This window comes from Drosophila arizonae, chromosome 3, assembly GCF_054131065.1.
Source record: "Drosophila arizonae isolate 15081-1271.41 chromosome 3, UAZ_ARI_1.0, whole genome shotgun sequence".
NCBI classification, from domain to species: Eukaryota; Metazoa; Arthropoda; class Insecta; order Diptera; family Drosophilidae; genus Drosophila; species Drosophila arizonae.
Genome location: NC_142923.1, coordinates 599,643 through 619,664, shown reverse-complemented (window position 1 = coordinate 619,664; position 20,022 = coordinate 599,643). Strand labels below are relative to the sequence as shown.

The following is a 20,022-nucleotide window of genomic DNA, read 5'->3' as shown; positions in this document are numbered from 1 at the left end:
GTGCAAATAAATAAAGATTTAGCGACATTTATGCATGGTCAAGAAGGGGTAAGTAACGAGCATACTGTGCTATAAAAAATCAAACTTTAATACAACTCGAGATAGACAAATAAAAGGCAAAGGCAATGGCAACGGCAAAAGAGATGCAGCTGCTAGCCAATGGCTAAGGGAACGATATAGAGAAGACCTCTGGGCCTAGGCTCAAGTGACAAGTGCGAAGCTCTGCTGTACATAGAGAGGGCGAGGGCAGCTGAGGCAGAGCTAGCTCAGCTTTGACATTTGTGCGCGAATGCCAATGATGATCTTGAAGATAATGATGTTTGCTCTTATAATGCTGAAATATGAAACTGCGCGCGTCTAATAATAGGGTCGACTTTGAAATGCATACGAGACGAGGGCCAACTGCAATGCTTTGAGCGGGGGCGTTAACTTTGCCGCAATATCTAGAGCTAAGGCGATCTGCACTCTATATAGATATACATATAGCTGTGTGTGTATGTGTGTGTGTGTTCGAGTTATGCATTTGTTGTTGCCTGCTTGACATTTATGTGAACCCAAGCAACAATAACACGTTGTCTTGTGCCTGGCTTTAGACTCTTGTCGCTCTTGTCTGCGCCGCGCGGGCAGAACGTTCGACTCGCAGCGACCGCGACACGACACCGTGGGCTCAACCATACCGAGATAGTTTTTTCTTTCATTTTTAATACTCTAACAACGGGTCGAAACAAAATATGTTCCAGCTTGCAACACCTTCAATTTCAATATTTACTTCTAGGAATATTTAAAAAAAATATATATTATTATATATATTCTAGCTGAGATGTGATGGCATGTCAACATTTAGACCTCCGCCTCACTTAGCCATAAATGAAATCCTTCGCTAAGGCCACATCTCTATCAGTTGATCCTAGAGCATACAAGCTTCAGCACTACCATGTTAAAAATGTTCCTATTTTCGTTTTTTGGTTTTCTGAGTTCGAGTTGGAGTTCGAGTCATGAATCTTATGACGCCTACGTGTACTTTTGGCATTTGGCATGTCAAATACAATAAGTACGAGCGCGACCATACGACTATGACGGCCTGAGTACAAGTAAGTACTTGGCCCGACCGAACACCCTGAGCACCGAAGATGGAGATACTACAAGCCAAGACAAACAAGCCAGCAAATGGCTCTGAAAATTGTGGCGAGTGAGGGAGATCGAGAGAGGGCGAGTCACAGAGAGAGAGAGAGAGAGAGAGAGAGAGAGAGAGAGAGAAAGAGCGAGAGCGAGAGGGGGCGGCCCACAGTTCCGCGTTGCTTGCCGTTTTTTCTACCTTTTTTTTTGACAGCTTTGTTCAGAGGCTCAGCAGCTAGCTTGTTGCGGAGCTTGTGTCTTGGGAAACATTCCTGAATGTCATCACACGCACACAAAGCCACAACTGCAAAAAACTAATTCGGGCCATTTAGGGCAGAGGCAAGTTCAAAGCTTAAGCCTTCAAGTGGCAGCAGCATTCAGTTTGGGAAATTACAGTATTACATTTTGATTAAGTACCCTCCAATTCACAAGATAGATAAGTGAGACTAATGGCCTAGCGGGAGGGAATACGAATTGAAATGGCTAAAATGAGTTCAACAACAGGTTAAAGTCAAAAGCTTTGTGAATTTGTGAATATTGAAGAATTCGACTTGAATAATGAGTATTTTTGAGTGACTTTGGGAAAATGACATATAGTATAGTCCAGATCATAAGTAACTTATTTAGATAATTTGTAGTTTGTAAAGTTGTAAGATATTAAAATATAATATTAAGATCTGGCTGTGGAGAGTCCTTAAGGGAGCTCATACTTTTCTAGTCGAACGTGAGTTGTCTTTCACTTATCGTCAATGTATCTTCCAAAATAAAGATAATGCACACTGACTACGTAAGCATATCTTAAGATAAATATCATTTAATTTATCCTATGCATATTCAATAATTGATGTAAACATTCTCAGGCTGCACATTCCATAATGATGTACGCTTTTATCTGCGATCTATGCCACTTATCCAAAGCAGCGACCTGCTGTCTTAGTGCACTTAATCAAACCAAAGCGCAAAAACAAATTCTAAAAGAGATGGAGAGAGAGAGAGAGAGGCTGGACTCAATGGCAGCTGCAGCTGCTGGTGATCACGCATAGAAATTATTATTGTGCCTTAATATAGCCATAAATCAGCGCATTTAAAATGCAAAAATCAACCTACAAATATTTATGTATATATGTATGTATGCAAGGAAAATATCGCATCCTGCTGGGGTGCAGCAGCTGTTGGCCAAGTCTGCCTTTGGTTTATAACTTCATCTGCATTTGAAGCCGATGCTGGACCGGGGCGATAATAAACCGTCGCATTGAGCCACCCATGCGTGGCTGCTCAGCCACTCGAAGTCCGAGATCATTTCAACTCGTGGCCGTATCTAAGCTGCGCATGTGTGTGTGTTTGTGTGTGCTTAGGTGTGTGTGTGAGCAAAGTCTGAGCAATATCAATAACACTTGCCAGTCGCTCTTTGCAACATGATGCGACAAGCAGCGACGAGTCCAGCTACAGCTTCGACTCAACTGCAGCCAATGTCACTGAACCAGTTCTCAATGTCTTCATATATACACAATATATATATATATATATATATATATATATGTATATATGTATATATATATTGTATCTGTATATATATATTGTTTTGCCCAGCAACCTCTGCACTAAATATTTACAACCTCCGCAATATCTCAAATGCCGAGACAGACAGACAGACAGAGGCGCAGCGACAAAGTCGCTTCTAACATAGAGGGACAAGTTGCATGCAACATGCATGCATCGGTGCATCGTTGCAGTGTTGCAGCGTTGCATCGGTGCATGCATGCCACAAAAGGTGTAAGTCTTTGAGGCAACTGGCCAAGTGTCGTTGTGGCCATAAATTCAATTGAATATTACGCCAATTGGCTTTTTGTCTATCGCAAAAATGGGGCGGAGCAAGCAGAAAAAAGTGACTGTGTGTGTGTGTGGGTCTATGTATGTGCGTGTGTATGTGTGATAGTTAAACTGGTTCGCAAACATATCAGCAAATGTCGTTTTTGAACTGTGTGTAAGCAGATTTCAATGGACCGGGTGGTAAGCGGCTTTTGGGCCTCGCTAATTAGGCGACTATCAACAGAGGCAGAGGATGACGAGGAGCAGGAGGAGCTGGTGGAGCTGGCGGAAGGTGGCTGAAGATGTGGCCATGTTAGCGGCTAATATGCATCAAAATGTGTCAACACCTAAAGCTCCAGCTTCATGTTAATTGTTAACGCTATCTTTTCATTTCTTGCAGACGGTCGCACGGACGGACGAAGGTTGGACGGCCGGACGGACAGTGTTGTTGAGGTAGGCCGTGGCTGACTGGTCGTAGCAGAGGCTGTGGCCGTGTTTTCACCTCCATTAACGCGTGTAGCAGGATCTGTAGACTGGCTTTGGCTCTGGCTCTGGCTCTGGCTCTGGCACTCTGACTGTGGCTTTAATGACGCCTGACGTTGACCGATCGTCGACCGCAAGCGGCTGACCGATCAAAAGTCGTTCAACTTGCCGGAACTGGTCGTAAAAGATCACCTGGGCCACAACAACATCGCGCTATGTGGAGCAACCAGAGCAACTAGCTTGGACACTCGGACAGACAACTAGAGCGAGATAGAGTTCTTGGCTGAGATGCCAGTCACTTGGCCGCATTCGCAGCTTTATTACAACAACAACAACAACAACAACAACAAGAATCAGGCAGCAGCAGAAGCAGCAGTAGAGGCGACGCTCGCGTGGCACACACAATATTAATGGCCGCCAATGGAGTTCAGATCCCGCTGCACATGCTCCCCATCTAAAGCCCGAGCCCCAGTTCCAGTCTGTCTCAGTCGCAGTGCCAAGTTCAAACGCATAGTTAATCTTGCGGCATGCCAATGGGGCTGACAGGAAGCTGGGCAAAAGCCAAGCGAGCGCAGACCGAAGACTTTTGTAAAAGTGCGAATTGCCATTGGGTAAATGAACTTTGACAGTAATGGGGCCATAGGATAGATGATCTACAGTCTATTCAGGATAAGATACAATTGAAATGGAGACTACAAATGAAGCAGACATGCCAGATGTATAGAGTCTGTCTAGATGTCAGGCCAGCAAATGCAGTTGAGGAAAATGGCAATTCAAAGATCTTTAGGATCACCCATAATAAGATGAGTGGAAAAATGAGTTAAGAGAAGAGTTAGTAAGTTAGCTCGGGCTCGAGAAGATAGACTTACGATACCTGAATCAGAAAACAAATATAGACTGAGATAAAGATCTTTAGGAACAACGAGTAAGTCATAGATCTTTAGAATCATATATAATGGGGTGGGTTAAATCAGGCAGGAATACAACTCATGTTTGTTGGAGCTCTAGAGCTACAAGTCGACATTGAAAACAAAGATATTTTGAAGCACCACAAGTAGGCATCGATGATTAAAAGAGTGGGAAATTGTGTTAAGAGAAAGAAGACTTAGTTACGTTTGTTCGACTGCAGGGCCTACTTTACCAGGAAAACTAATAAAAATTGCGTAAATCCAAGATTTCTTAATAGCATTCTAAAAAGGTTACGTGGTGCGCCGAGCAGAGATGATATAAAAACAGCTGCGATTGAGTTCGAGCTGAAAACTGATTAGGTTTCGCAATTGGTTTATTGATAATTCTTTTAATTTCTTTTCGGACAACATTATCTTATCTTTTCGAGCATTCTGCAGCCCTTTAATATTAGTTTACTATCTGGACGCTTTACAGCGATAAGTTTAGTCTTTAAATGCTCTACAATTCCATTGCTATTATTGTCTCGTATTATCAGATTGTATTATGAGGCCGATTATTTTTCAATAGTTTGAGCTGATGCATAGCCCATATGAAGTATAATGTGGAATTTAGTTTCAGGTAAGACCCGCTTCAGTTTTTATTTCAAGACTTTGAAGATTTGCAGATTGGTTATACACTTTGGCTAAATGGTAATTGGTCTCCCTCCCTCTCTCTCTCTCTCTCTCTCTCCCCTCCCTCTCTCTCTCTCTCTCTCTCTCTCACGCTCTTTCGATATCCCTCTCCCTCCGAGTCGCTATCTTAATCGAGCGTGGGCTTGTATCTAGATAACAAACAAAATGTGCTCCATAAACATTAATTAGGAGTCGGATCGAGAGGGTTGTGGGGCTGCTGGCAATTTAAAGCAATTTGCATGTGCCAGCCAAAGAGCTGGGCTCAAGCTGGTTTATATGTATGTGTGAATGTATGTTGTATATGTATGTATAAGGTGGTCGAAATGTTGTTGTTGCTGCTTACCTGTACGTATTCGGCGCATATATCAATTCCACCCACAAAGGTGCAGACATCGTCCACGGACCAGGAGTTCACTTCCTCGCTTTGCGCCTGACACTGACGCACTGTGCCCGCTGGCGACGTTGCTGCGGTCGCTGCTGCTGCTGTTGCTGTTGCTGCAGCAGCAACTGTTGCTGCTGATGTTGCTGTTGCGTTGGCGTTGCTTTGGCCCTCGGCTGTATTCAGTGTTGGCTTCTGCTCCATAAGTGGCGGGGAAGGTGTGCTCGATGCTGTGCTTGCAGTGGCAACAGTTGCTGCTGCTGCTGCGGCTGTTGTTGCTGCTGTGGATGATTCAGCCTTAAAACGTTTGGCAGCTGGCGGCTGAGAACTCAAGTCCAACGGCGCCGCTGCCGCTGCTGCTGCAGTTGCAACATTTGCAGCCTCCGCATTGCAACGTGGACTAGACTGACGCGAGGCGTTATGCGATTGTTGCTGCTGTTGCTGTTGCTGCTGCTGTTGCTGCTGCAATTGCGCCGAGTAGATTAAAGCGGGTGTAACAAATTGCGCCGCTTGCTGCAGCGCGGCATTTAAACTGGGACGTGGCGTGCTCGATGCGCTGGCACTGGGCGACGAGGCATTCGAGCTGCTGCCTTTTATATGCAATTGTTGCTGCTGCTGCTGCTGTTGCTTGCCGCGCAGTATTTGCTGTATCTCAGCATCTTTGACAGCACGCGCCTGCATAGAGGAGAGGAGAAACAGAAAGTGCGAGAGTGAGAGGGAGAGAGCTTGTGAGGAAGGTGTATGTGGGTGTGGGTGTGTGTGTGCTTGCTGTTGGCCGACTTACCAGCGTTAACAGCGCCTGGGTGCTGCTCATGTCCATCATTGGAAAAATGCCACCCGAGAAGGGCAAAAAGTTGCTCATGAATGGCGAAACGCTGGCGGCGGCCACCACGGCGGCCATTTGGCTCTTGGCCTGCTCTGTGGGTGACTGGGACGCAGCCAGTGGCAGGCTGTTGCTGCCGGCCACAGTGGAGCCCACGCCAACTGGCACGCCCACTATGGAGCCACTGCCACCGCCGCCCGACAATGTGGCAGCGCACTCCTTGACCTCCCTCAAGCTGGCTGCGATGGCTGGCGAGTGTTTTTTGCTACTCGAATTGCTGGTGTTGCTGTTGCTGCTGTTGCTGATGTTGCAGCTGCTGCTGTTGTTGTTGTTGCTGTTGCTGTTGCTGTTGCTGATGCTGCTAGTGCTGCCACTGTTAACATTGCTCGCCTTGGCGCCGCTGCGTTCCGTGCCGCCAGTCGAAGCGGTAGCAGCAACAGCGACGCCAGCGTTGCTGCTGCCGCTGCTGTCGTAGTAGGAATTGCGACGGGTTGCATGATGACTGTTAATAATAGAGCGGAGATCAAAGGGGGGGATTGGTTAATCAGAGATGAAGGAATTAATCATAAAATACAAATAAATGCAGCTTACTAAGTATTCTACATATGCACCTGATATTATGTCTACATTGATTTAGTTCATTTATTATTATTATTTATTAATATTATTTATTGATTTGGTTAAAAATTAATTTAAATAACTGGCTATGTTAAACATATGTTAATTAAATGCTAGTTGCTTCAACATAATTCACAGACCGAGTAACTTCCCATTGTATGTTTTGGGTGTGGGCCAATTTATTATTTTATAATTTTAAATATCAAAACTGTGACTCATCTTTCTTGAAATTTGATCAACGAACTGGAGCTAAAGAGTTTTCGATAACGAGAAACAGAGGAGGTGTACGACTTCGAAAAATCTGTTTCTTAATCACAGGGAGCTGTGCAGTAAAGTTGAAGGTCTATGGCATGATAAACCGAGTTATATTACAAGCATAATGAGTTATCGATAAAATAATATTCTTGTTCTGCTTATGGTATACAGGAATACTAATTTACAAATATTTTGATTTTATATGCTTGTATTTACAGTTCAATATCGATTTCAGTGTACTACTTTTCCTTTTAATAATATATACAGCCTATAAATTACGTAGAACACATTTCCAGCCGCTTAACTTATGCCCCAACCTTATCCGCTGCACTTACTCATTGGGATTGGCATTGTTGTATTTGGCTGCGAGGCAGCGCATGATATCCGAATAGTTGCGCGTGGAGAAATCCGTGGCATTTGTTGCTGGGGCACTTGTTGTTGCCCCCACTGGGCTGGTGACAGCGCTGCCGGCGCCGCTGCCGACGGCGACGGTGTTGTTGCTGTTGCTGTTGCTGACGCTGCTGCGCTGACTGCTGCTGTTGCTGGTATTGTTGTTGCTGCTGGCAGCGGCTGCTGCGGCCGCCTGTTGAAAACTGTTCAACAGATTTGTGGACAAATTGTGCAGGGGCATGTGGGTCTGAGAGCTGGGCGGGCTCAAACGTTGCTGTTGTTGCTGAAGTTGTTGTTGTTGCTGCTGCTGAATGGGCGAAATGCTGCCACCGCCGCCGCCGCTGCTGCCGCCACTGCGATACGTTGCGGATGAGGGCGTGGCGCTGCGAGATCTGTAAAATATAGAAAAGACATTGAAATTGAAATACAAGTTGAAGTTAGCCAAGTCAAGGCGGAGGTTGAGACTTCATTTCAAAATAGAGGCATAAGCATAAATTGAGATTAAATATTTAATTAGGGTGTCACTTTCTGTTTGTCAGTCTAGAAGTAGAAGAAGTAGTCGGCCATAGGCCCGGCGTGCCATTTGACATGCTAATGAGCAGCGGCCGTGAGAAGATCGGGAATCGGCAAACGGCAACGGCAAACGGCAACGGCGACGGCGATCGAGTGGACCACACTAAACCGATTTGATCCGTGTTGACATGTGATATTTCTCGTTATTTTATCAGGAGAGTCGGGGCTAGTTTGCGAAAGATATTTAATGCGATTACGACTCACGTTGAGTTATGGCCAAGCAGCAAAGTCGACATGGGAAACGCCATCGCGAGGAAGCGAAATGCCGCTTTTCCTGCAAATCTACAGTGAGTACTGCCTGCAGAGTTCACTTTAGATAGCGTGCGAACTGTTCCACTAGAGTTGCATGCGGTTCACTTTTAGTAATCTTTCAACTGATAATTAGCTGCTGTTGTTTATTATAAGCGCACTGAGAGAGTTGCCAGACTGTTTTTATTTTTTATATCATTGCTGGCAGCTTTGATTGTTATTTTGTACACTAATCGATAGTTTAACGTTATGCAGATTTCAATTATTAAGACAGTCTTTCGGTGAAAATAAGTTGTCCTTCTACTATTTTGAAGCAATTGATGCCCACTTCAATTTGAGAACTTGGTCTTATCGCCATTATACGATATAAGTATGAATGCATTTATAAGTATGAATGCATTTAAAATATATATGTATGTATGTCACACAGAAATCTATAGATATTTGCTACAAGCTCTTAACGTGGCCATAACTCAAACATGCCACCAACATGGCTCCAATTCCAGCCCCATTTCGCAGTTGCTGTTGCAGTTGGCAAGAGCGACCACGAGCCATGGCTAATAATCAGCATTGGGTCAGCTAGGCACCTAGGCACCTAGGCAGCTAGTCAGCTAGTCAGCTAGGCAAGCACACTCACTCCCACCTGCCCCCACAGCCCTGGCTCATGTTTTGGGTGCAGCTGCAAGTGCCTCTTGGCCGGGACGCGCCGGCAAGTGAACAAGGTTCAGCTGAGTGTGCTGCACTGCTCTGAGTGCATGTGGGGCGAACCGGTCGGGGGCAGGCGACTTGGGGCATTGGCATTGGCCGGCTGCCTGCAACTCGTGCTGCACGTCGTCGCTCATTTCGTGTTAGCTGCAGCGGCTGCCGATTCCGATATGCTTACAAACATATATGTTTGCATACATATTTATACATACATATTTATAAAGCTAAAGGCAGTTGCTGTAGTTGTTGTTATTGCTGCTGCTGGCTTTTTACAGCCATTGATTTATCGTGATCTGTTTGGCTGTCGATTTTATGTTGCTGCTGCTGCTGCTGCTGCTGCTGCTGCTGCTGCTGCTGCTATCGCCTGCTGCTCTACAATGAACAACTGCAACATTTCTAATACCCTAACTTCAGTATATCATTTTATTTTTATATTTGTGACTAGAACTGTTACTCGAAGCTTTTATTGGAGAATAACCTTATTGAGGGAGAACGGTGAATATACCTTGTGGATATGAAGGGTATATCTACTTCGGCTAGTTTGTTGTTAACTCATTTGTCTTGTTTTTATTGTTAAGTGTGTTTTGTCTAGTTTTTCTTTTTGTTTTTTAATTTTTTGTTTTTGTTTTTTGTTTGCTAAAAATGTTGATTATTGCAAATTGCTTTGGCGATTGGTAGCAGCTACTAAGCTGTTATTGTTGTCTGATTTGGCTGTTGTTGCTGTTAAGCTTGGCAATTGTTCAAATTGTTTTCGATGTGATTATGTTTGGCCCCATCGACAAAGCCTCTCCCCCGAAAAGAAAAAACAAAACATCATATACATATGTATTCAGCTACTGTTACGATCTATGTGTGTGTGTGTGTGTGAGTATCTAACGGTGCTGATCTATGGCATGGCTAATTGGCTTTGGGGCTGGGCGCTGTTACTCCTATCGAGTAGACATATGCTAATGGTGTCTATTGTTACGCCTACACGTCTCAAAAACATACACCAACAAGGCAAAGCAACACGAGGAAGAAATTAGCATAGTTCTAAAATCAAAAGAAAAAATAAAATGTGTATCAATGAATGTCGCACAAATTTGAGACACAAAACATAAAAGGCCCCAAATGGTAACCCGATACAGAAACCATTAAGTGAATAGCGACAACAACAACAACAACAATATTATAATAACTGAATATATTAATAAATCAAAGAATGGTTCAAGCCTGGCTGAGAAGTACGTCAGAAGCGGTACAAATCGGTTAGAGTATCACAAGTCAACATAAACATTTCAAGTCTAGTTGAAGAGCCAACTTGAACTTGAGTAAATGCATAGCCTAGGGTGAATGCATTATGTTTAATGTGAAGCGTTTGTCTTTGGCCTGAAGTGTAGTCAGACACTTAAGGTTAAGTGTTAAGTGTTAAGTTAAGTACAAAACGTTATTGAGCTGTTCTTGAAGCTATAGCTCGATATAAGGTGTAAGATAAAATATATTAGATAATAGATATTAGTTATTAAGTATAAGATATTAGATAATATATATTAGCTATAAGATATAAGATAGGTATAAGAAAGATATATATGAATAGTGTCAACGCTCTAATAATTTAAAATGTCACCGTCAATCCGCGTGATATTTCTGCGTGAACTCGATATCGATTTGTCTGATTAAAAATGAATAAATTTTCTTAAACAGTATATAGCAAATTGACTTTTCCCACATAATTAATAACGTATGCCACTAAAAGTATAAAGCCGCTGGCGTTCTTCTTTGTGTTGGCCTCATTAGCAACTCAATTAAAATAAAGCTATCAAATTATTTAAACAATCTTCTTAATCAAGGTTTTCAAGCCTGCACAAAGACCACACTCCAAGCGATTCTCAAATCAAATTCAAAGATACTTATCGTATCTGTTTAAGGCAATGACATCCAACGTGTCTTTGGCTACAAAAGTTTAAACAAACACCTCCCTATTCACAAAACAAAGCTGATACGAAGAGCGTGTCTCATTAATATTAATAAGGTTATAAGCCAATAAGCCAATAAGGCAATAAGCCAATAAGCTAGGCCGCTCTAAATCGAGCAGGTCAGAATGAGTAAATAGATGTATAGCTGGATATCTGTATCTGTATCTGTATCTGTATCTGTATCTGTATCTGTATCTGTATCTGTATCTGTATCTGTATCTGTATCTGTATCTGTATCTGTATCTGTATCTGTATCTGTATCTGTATCTGTATCTGTATCTGTATCTGTATCTGTATCTGTATCTGTATCTGTATCTGTATCTGTATCTGTATCTGTATCTGTATCTGTATCTGTATCTGTATCTGTATCTGTATCTGTATCTGTATCTGTATCTGTATCTGTATCTGTATCTGTATCTGTATCTGTATCTGTATCTGTATCTGTATCTGTATCTGTATCTGTATCTGTATCTGTATCTGTATCTGTATCTGTATCTGTATCTGTATCTGTATCTGTATCTGTATCTGTATCTGTATCTGTATCTGTATCTGTATCTGTATCTGTATCTGTATCTGTATCTATATTTGTCTATGTATATATTTTTCGGGCCGCAGCAGGAATTAAATTGGACTCATAATTCTTTGTAATGCATAAATTAGTTTGAAATTTTGATTAATTGTTGATATCAATGCCTATGCTAATCTATGTTTAAATTTGTAACGCCATTAATTAAGTAGTGCGAATCATTTATTTTATTTTTGTTGAAATCTTTTTCAGCTTTTGTTTTTGTAGAATGAACATTGGTCATTTTCTTGGCAGCTGGGGTCGAGTTTATTAACTTGTTTAATATTTAAATTTGAAGCTTTCGGCGTTTTTTGGCCTACTCGTGTTTGTATTTGTTTTTTGTTTTTTCTCTCTGTCTCTGCGCTGACAGCAAAAGCGTGCGGATTGTATTTAAGCATTTTGATTAATTTGCTGTCTCTTGGGCCGTTACAGACGGTAGCCAAGACAACAGAAACAAAAACAGAAACACACAAAGCCGATATCAATATCAATATTTTTCGTGGCATTAATTTGCTTAAAATGATAATTAATTTGTCAGGCGAGAGAGATCCCAACAATAAGAACAACAACAATACGGCCAAGGGGTATACTTTGGGGCGAACTGTGGAAGTCATCACATAAGCATTTACAAAATTGTCTGTTGACATTTTTTTTTTTGGTAATTCCATAACATCTCGAAAAAATCGATATAAATTGATCAGAAACCATTTAATAACCCATCATGGACGATAATAGGGAGCAAGAGGGCCAGATGCACTCGCGGCCCGCTTCTATACTGCGCGTCAGCGGCAGCTATCGGACCAATCAAATCACCAATCATCCATCCATAACCATCAGTTTGCCTACGGATACCCCCGCCGGACTGGCCGCCAGCAGCGATGCCAGCGACGCCCAGGCTCAGCAGCAGCGTCGCCAGCGCCGCGAGGAGTTCGAGCAGCTGCGCCGGGAGCACTATCACAATATGTTCGCCACTGTGCATGGCGATCGGATACCGAGGCGGCAGTCAACAACGGTGCAAAAAACTTCAAGCGGCAGAGCATCCTCTACAGGGCCCCAGAAATCCGCAGCGGAAAAGGATCTAAACCATAGTCGAGAGAGTTCACAGAAGAAGGACCAAACTTAGCGCAAGGAATCCACCGTTTCTCAGCGCCAGATACTTTCAACACATATAAATAAATAAACACACCGTGAAACATTTCAATTAGCGAACTTTTTAAATACCCTGCATACATTGTAAATGTGTAAAGTCGGTAGTAGAAATTTACAGACAGAATGAATTATAAATGAAGAACTTGTATTCTTATATAAGCTGTTATGATTGGTGCCTGGTGTGCCTATCCATCGCTACAGATGTCTATGTGGACTGTAAAACTCTTTTGCTGAGTTTTATTACACATTGTAAAGCCCCAGTATTAATTAGAATTCGTGACAAAAGCGAAGGGCCAGATAAAGCTATTGTATAAGTTTTGAATAGATTTATTTTGTATGGAATGAAATCGAATCTTCAAACGCTATTCCTTTTCTAACTCGTAAGGATCTCCACTTTTCAATTTTTGTTTTACCCCAAAATCCACACCTCTTTTAAGTTATACATATATAGAATATATATGTTCACTCTAAATATAAATGAAATTTACATAATATCCATCGGTTTCACAGCTTAAAGCCAGGACCAGCTGCAGGGCAGAGCCTCGCGATATTTGGACTTATTCTTGTATCTAACTAATTCCCTGATAAGGCTTTACATAAAAAACCATTTATTATGTTGCCGGTTCACCTAACACTCACCTGGCAAATGCCGCGGAGACGGACAGCTCGCCATTGTTGTTGTTGTTATTGCTGTTGTTGGTGTTGGGACTGAGACGCTCCCGTTTCACATTGCTGCTGTTGATGCTGAGCAACTGTTGCTGATGATTGCTGTTGCTGTTGGTGTTGCTAATGTTGTTATTGCTACTGCTGCTATTGTTGTTGTTGTTGTTGTTATTGCTGCTACTGTTGTTGTTGTTGTTGTTGTGAATATTGACCATGACCGTAGACTCCAAAAAGACATCCTTTAGCGAATCAATCTGTGCGCTCGTCATATGCAATGGCGACAGCTTTTCATGCTTCACTCTGTCAAAGTACAGAGCAGCGTAGGCTGCAGCAGCAGCATTCGTTGCTGCTGTCGTTGCTGCTGCTGCTGTTGCCACGGCGGCGGCTGCTGCTGCTGCTGTGGCTGTTGCTGTTGTTGTGGCGGAGGTATTGGCTGCTGCTGCCGGCGTGGCGGCAGCATTGCTGTTACCACTTGTTGCCGTCGCTGCTGCAGCTGTTGCTGCTGTTGTCGGGCTGCTGGCCTCTCGCAGCTGCTTTGAGCTGTCGATGGCCCCGTAGCCGCTGAGCAGCAGCGAGCGTTCGCTGAGCATGTTTGCAGTGCTGCTGCTGCTGCCGCTGAGCAACTGTTGCTGCTGTCGCAGATCGCTGGCGAGCCGTTCGAGGTGCTTGCGCTTAGTGGCCGCCGCCGCGGGCAGAGAGTTAAATTGCTGCGCCTGCTCCTCGTTTTGGTGTTTGGCGGGCGTGGCCGTCGTTGCCTTCGCGGGCTTCTGCTGCAGTATGTCTGTGGGCGTGTTACCTGCACAAGAGCGAGAGAGAGAGAGAGTGGAGCTTGTGTGAGCGAGAGATTGTTGCTGACGGATCTGTGTGCTGAGCTGTGCCGTGCGTATAGCACTCAAAAGCTTACTAAAGATTACGCCTCGTATTGGCAGATTGACTAAAGTCGACTCGAAATATCGCTTCCGATTCTCAGTCCGAGTCAGAGTCGCTTCAGAGTCGGCTAGGGGTCAGTTCAGTTCAGCTCGGTTCGTTTGGGCTTGGCTCGCATGCAAATCGGCCAAAGGTTAAAATAACTTATAATATGTTAACAAAACCGTTGACCTGCAATGTTGAACCCCTAAGCTAATTATCGGGGTGAGCGTCGAGTGCAAAGCCGGACAGAGTGCCAGAAAGAGCCGATACACTCTTACAATAACAACAACAGCAGCAACAACGTTAACAACAACAACTATGACAACCACAACAATGACAAAGTACAACATACGCAACATTTGTCATAGGCTCGAAAGAGTTGCGAATCGTGTATCAATTTACAATTCATTTACAATTAAATTTGATTTTTCTCTTGAAATCAAATTTATTCTTGTCAAAATTGTAACCTATTTGTTTTGAGAAATAGACAAAGAGTCTTTAGTTTCATTACTTTTAAGCAGAGATAGAATGTATAAGGGAATAACTACATTTATTGAAATGCTTTATAAAAAAGAAAGAAAAAGAGAGAGTGAGGAAGAGAAATATTTCAATATGACAAAATTTGACAAAAATCAAATATATCCAACATGACAGTAAAATACATAGAATTTCATTTGATATTAAAGATTTTGGCATTTTATGAGAATTTCACGGTTCTTTGAAGGACTTATCTTAATTTTAATTACTTTAAGTTGAAACAAAACTTGTTTTTCTCTAATCAATATACCCATTCTACACTATTCAAGCGCACACAGTACTTACACACACACATGTATACATATACACACGCACATTTATAATGCTGACCGCAGTGGCATACATTGAACTTTATGGTGCGGTTGAAGCTTCCGTCGCGCCCATCGCACAAATTGTTTATTTACATAGCATACACACATTTCTTCACATTCCCTACATACTTCTCTCCCCCTTTCTCTCTCTTTTTGCCTCTGCCTGCTTATCTCCTTCCCTATATCTATCATAAATAATAAAATTGTAATTTAACTGGCAGAAATTAAAAAGCAAATAGGAACATCAAACGTTGACCTTTGAAAAGGACTGAGAGAGATAAGCTGCTGGAGCTGTACTGAAGACCAGGTGTAAATTAACACACACACGCTAGCAGCAGCAGCGGCAACAGCAGCATAAATAATTAAAAGAAATATTTACTGGTTAAATTAACAACAATTTGTAGCTGAGGATCGTTAGGATCGGCCATAGAACCATTCCAAATTGGTAATCGCAGCTGTAACCAAAGCAAACATCAGAAACCAGTTGTGAATTTCTAGATCCAGCTCTGGGCACCCCTGTGGATTGTGCGTGTATCAAATATCCACACACACACATACGCACACACAGAGTATCGCGTGTAAATATGTTATATGGTATAAAGTTTTGCGGATCTTATCATAAAATTTAGTTTATCATTAGTTAGCACTAAAATTAAGTTGTGTTGATTTTCGCTTCAAAGAAATGTCTAGCCACAGTGGAGCAAATATGGATAAAATTGGATTGAAGCAATGTCATAAATTGTATATTAAATTGAAGAGCTAGCTGTAAGTCATAAAAGAGAGAATCAATGAAGTAATTTACAAAAGTATTTCATTCCGTAATTCTGGTATTTATAAATATAATAAAATTTATTATTACACGAAGTATAAAGATCTTTAACATTTGTATTTTTCACTCAATCCCTCTTATACATTATACAGAGTTTGTTATTTTATATGCTCTAACATGAGTTGCCTTTCATTGTCATCATTTCACTCACTCACTTCACAAACTGAAACTGAGCATAATTAGCTGCTCGACCCACTGTGTATGGGTATCTCTCCCCTTCCCTACTGACACCTCCTTCTTCTGTCGCCATCTGCCCCTCACCTAAACTGAGGCTAGCTGATTGGCATCGCGCTTGGTGCCAATGGTGCTAAGTGCCCAATGCCGAGTGCCGAATGCCGAATGTCGAGAGTGTCGTCGAATGTCGAATGATGTCGGGTTACAGCAGCAAGCAGAGGAACCTTAAACCGACGACCGCATAGAGTCTATATAGAAAACGTTTCGAGTCGAGTCTAACCGAGACACCGTGTATGTATATCTGTATATGTGGAGACAGATTGTGAGCGTAGAACTCCGACATTATGAGAGGTTGGACAACGGAGACAAGACATGCGCCATGCGATCCGCTGTTGACTTCTTCAGTTGAGGTATGGGCTGCCTCAGTTCCTTACTCTTTAAGAGTATTACAGATCGAGTGGGAGCTAGGTAACATAAAAGTATCACTCAGAAGATACAATTCTATATATCATTTTTTTGATTAGCTCAGCTGTTGAGTTGATTCAGTTTTCTTTCTAGCTAGTCCCTGTTTCACTTCTTCACTCTCACTATATATCTTTCATTATAGACTCTTGTTTATTTCCTTTTTCGTTTGTCACTGTTCTATAATCATAATGTAGATGATTTTGGATTGCAAATACCTTACGATCAGACTTTAAGGAGTATTATGGAATGGTTCGGCCCTAGAAAATTGTATATACTCTTCATAGTAACAATTTATATTGTCTAAACTCTGCATATGAATTCCCTAGTTATAATCATTTGTATGATGCGTGTGTCTAAGGAGCATTTGCGGCTCTACTTAAAGTAAATCTGCCTCAATACAACTGAGCCATATCAACTCGCTCAGACTATGACTTTGTATATGCTTCAATCAAGTGTAGAAACTCACATGAACTCTTATATCTTATAAGCTCGATAAATTATTATATTATATTTTTCTAGCCACTTCCTCTGTCTCTCTCTCTCTCTATCTCTCTCTCTTTCTAGTATAGCGTATTTGGATTTCGTCATGCCGAGTCGAGAATTTTTTTCTGCTTTTATCAGGCTAATCGCATGACTGTGCATAAGGTGTGTGTGTGTCTGGCGTGTGTGTGTGTGATCTGCAGAGTGACAGGCCGCATGTTGGGTCGACAAGTGTCAATAGTACTAATAGACTAACGCGACTTTGGGGCTAGGCTTTTGGCTCTTTGGATAGGCTAGACCGTAGACGAAGTCGAAGACGAAGACGAAGCCGTGTCTGGGCACGTTCTACGTTTTTTTTTCTGGAAAAACGAAAACACAACGGTAAAGTTCATTGCCATTTGGCTGTTTGGCTTTTGGGGCACGTCACGCTGCCCCCCTTATAGCCCCGCCTGCCTAGGCTCCCCTCTGTCAAGCGTCCCGCTCTCTGCAACGTGACGTTGGCAAACACAGCTGCCGACCCACAGTCGCAGCAAAAGTTGTCGTTGTCGTTGTCGCTGTTGTTGTTGTTGCTGACGTTGTTGTCGTTGTCGATGTCATGTGACCATTTTTCATAGACCTACCTCGCATAATTGTGTACTAATACTAGGTTGGGGCCGTAATTTGATTTCGATTTGATAAATAGTGAGATCTTAGCAGCTGCCGTCGATGCCTTGATAGGTCAGCTAAATAAAAAAAACCATAAAGCCTAGACGCGCCTAACCTTGAAGGTAAAGAAAGAAAAGAAAACAAACTTGTGTACGACTCGGCCGCAATTTGACTTTCAAAGGCGGGCCACGAGTTCGAGTCGGGGCGTTAAAATTATACACACACACACAGCAACAACAACAACAACAACAACAACATGTGTATATACTCAGCTTATCAGCTTTTGACCTCATTTAAAAACCAAATAAAACGCAACTCTCGAGAGCAAATAGCGCTCCAACGATTTATGCGAACTTTGAGACGCGTCACATTTACTGAATTCAACGCCTTATCACCTCACAAAGGGGCGCGCAGGCGTGGCAAAGGAAGGGGGGCATGGGGCATGGGGCAAGGGGCAGGGGGAACCGAGATGTAGTCAAAAAATAGGTTCAACTTTGTGCTATGTGCACACAATGGGCAATCGTTATTTAGATTCTTCTACACATAGACTTGGAGAACTCAATGAGTTAGATAACGAGTTAAATATATTGAAAATTCAAGAAAAATATTGCATTATCTCTTACAATAATTTCAATATAAATTCATTTCCACCAAAAATAAAGCTAAAAAACTCATTTGGCAAATAGTTAAGAGAAATCTATTAAATATTATATAAATATAAATCACAGAGAAATATAGGCAGAGACCCATATTAGAACTCTTTAGAGAGCAGATCTTGAGGTACTAGAAAGAGATAAAGATGTAAATTATAGAAACTAGTTTTTTTTTCTTTGCAAAATTTATGTGCTAAATCTATTGACTATTTATGGTTGTAGAACGAAATGATCCCACACGAACTTTTGCCTAGTTTTACAGCCATTCATGCAATACTCTAATAGGAGTTATGTTATAAAAGTTTATCATACTTACAAAAATGAAAACCGTAACTGTAGCATTATAATAGATTCTAGATCTAGATCGTAGACTTCATTTATATTTTATTAATTTCTTTCTCTTTTCAATGCCTATGTGAAAAATCCCGATTTCATTTCGTTTGTCATCGTAAAGATAAAGAATTTTTGTAACTGCTGTAGTTTTTCTCTTTTCTCTCTTTTTTAGTTTTTCATTCAAACATCATCATCATCGACTGATAAATGATACAACATGGAAAATAAACACTTTTCGGGGCGTCTTTTTGTTGATTTTGTAGGCGTGTCATCTACGTATGTTATATATAGGAAATCAAATATACACTAATGAACTTTTAAATTACTTTCACCGCAGCTCGTGTCGCACTTGTCCAAAATCCAAGCAACAACAACAGCGACAACAACAACAAGAACAGCAGCAGCAACAAAGGTTGACAAAAGGCCACACCAAATATTATCAGTGAAACGCGTCATACACACACATTTACGATCACACACATGCACACAAACACTCACGCGTTTGCTCCACAATCTTTAACACCTTGATGATCTAATAAATGCGACATGATTTACAAAAAATAAAAATAATAATAATAATAATACAAATGCGACCAGAAATGAAAATTAAGAACAACAACAAAATAAACAAAAATATAATGACAATAACAATAACAATAATAATAATAATAATAATATGTAAGTAACAAAATAAGTCTATGCCTTGTATGAACTACTTACGCTCGTCTAGCTGGACAAACAGCGTGCGATAAGACCCCAATGAAATAACCCGACGAGCACTTGAGATACAAGAAATCACGTAAAGCATAAACCAAAACCAAAATCAACAACAACAGCAACAACAAATTAATGAAAACTGAGAGCGAAAACAGTCAAGAGAAACTGAGAACCCATTTGATGATGCAGTCGCCGCTCGAACCCACACAAAATGTTTATCTACAAAAGCTGGAAATGAGAAACTAATAAACAAAAGCCCCGCAAATCGGAGAACAATAGAGAATGTCTGGAAGTGCAGTTTCTTAGAGCTAAAATAAGATAGAGGAAATATTTCTGGACGAAGAAGCTACAGCCTATGTGAATTATACTACAATGCTCCTAAGAGAACAATTATTATTGGTTCCCGCTGCATAATACTCGATCACAGACAAAAGAAAAAAAAATAAAAATAAATCAGACTTGGTAAATCTGAAGAAAATTTAGAACTCAACATAAAAACCTTTGGAATTTATGTACAATATTTCCTGATTCGCCACGCTTAACACTTTATATAACGGGGGTACCAACAAATGCATATTCTACATCTCTAGTCTCTAGCTTCATACTGGCATATGCACAGATAGGATATTACTCCACTCACCTCACCTCATGCGCGAG

At 41.7% G+C, this 20,022-nt stretch overlaps 1 protein-coding gene and 1 long non-coding RNA gene across 9 annotated transcripts in view; one reads left to right on the top strand and one right to left on the bottom strand.

The window, feature by feature from the left end:
- Positions 1-20,022, bottom strand: part of Samuel (SAM-motif ubiquitously expressed punctatedly localized protein) — a 74,100-nt gene that overhangs the window by 20,445 nt on the left and 33,633 nt on the right. For all 8 annotated transcript variants that reach the window (XM_018004255.2, XM_018004256.2, XM_089465578.1 and 5 more), the window contains 4 exons: positions 13,289-14,108; positions 7,399-7,845; positions 6,152-6,692; positions 5,332-6,042 (listed from right to left, as the gene is read on the bottom strand). In XM_018004255.2, coding sequence (XP_017859744.2) covers positions 5,332-6,042; positions 6,152-6,692; positions 7,399-7,845; positions 13,289-14,108 — 2,519 coding nt within the window. The remainder of the gene's footprint in view (positions 1-5,331; positions 6,043-6,151; positions 6,693-7,398; positions 7,846-13,288; positions 14,109-20,022) is intronic.
- Positions 8,498-19,822, top strand: LOC149269563 (uncharacterized). The gene is made up of 3 exons (XR_016269460.1): positions 8,498-8,645; positions 18,821-18,924; positions 18,986-19,822. It is a non-coding gene; the product is annotated as an uncharacterized LOC149269563 (long non-coding RNA).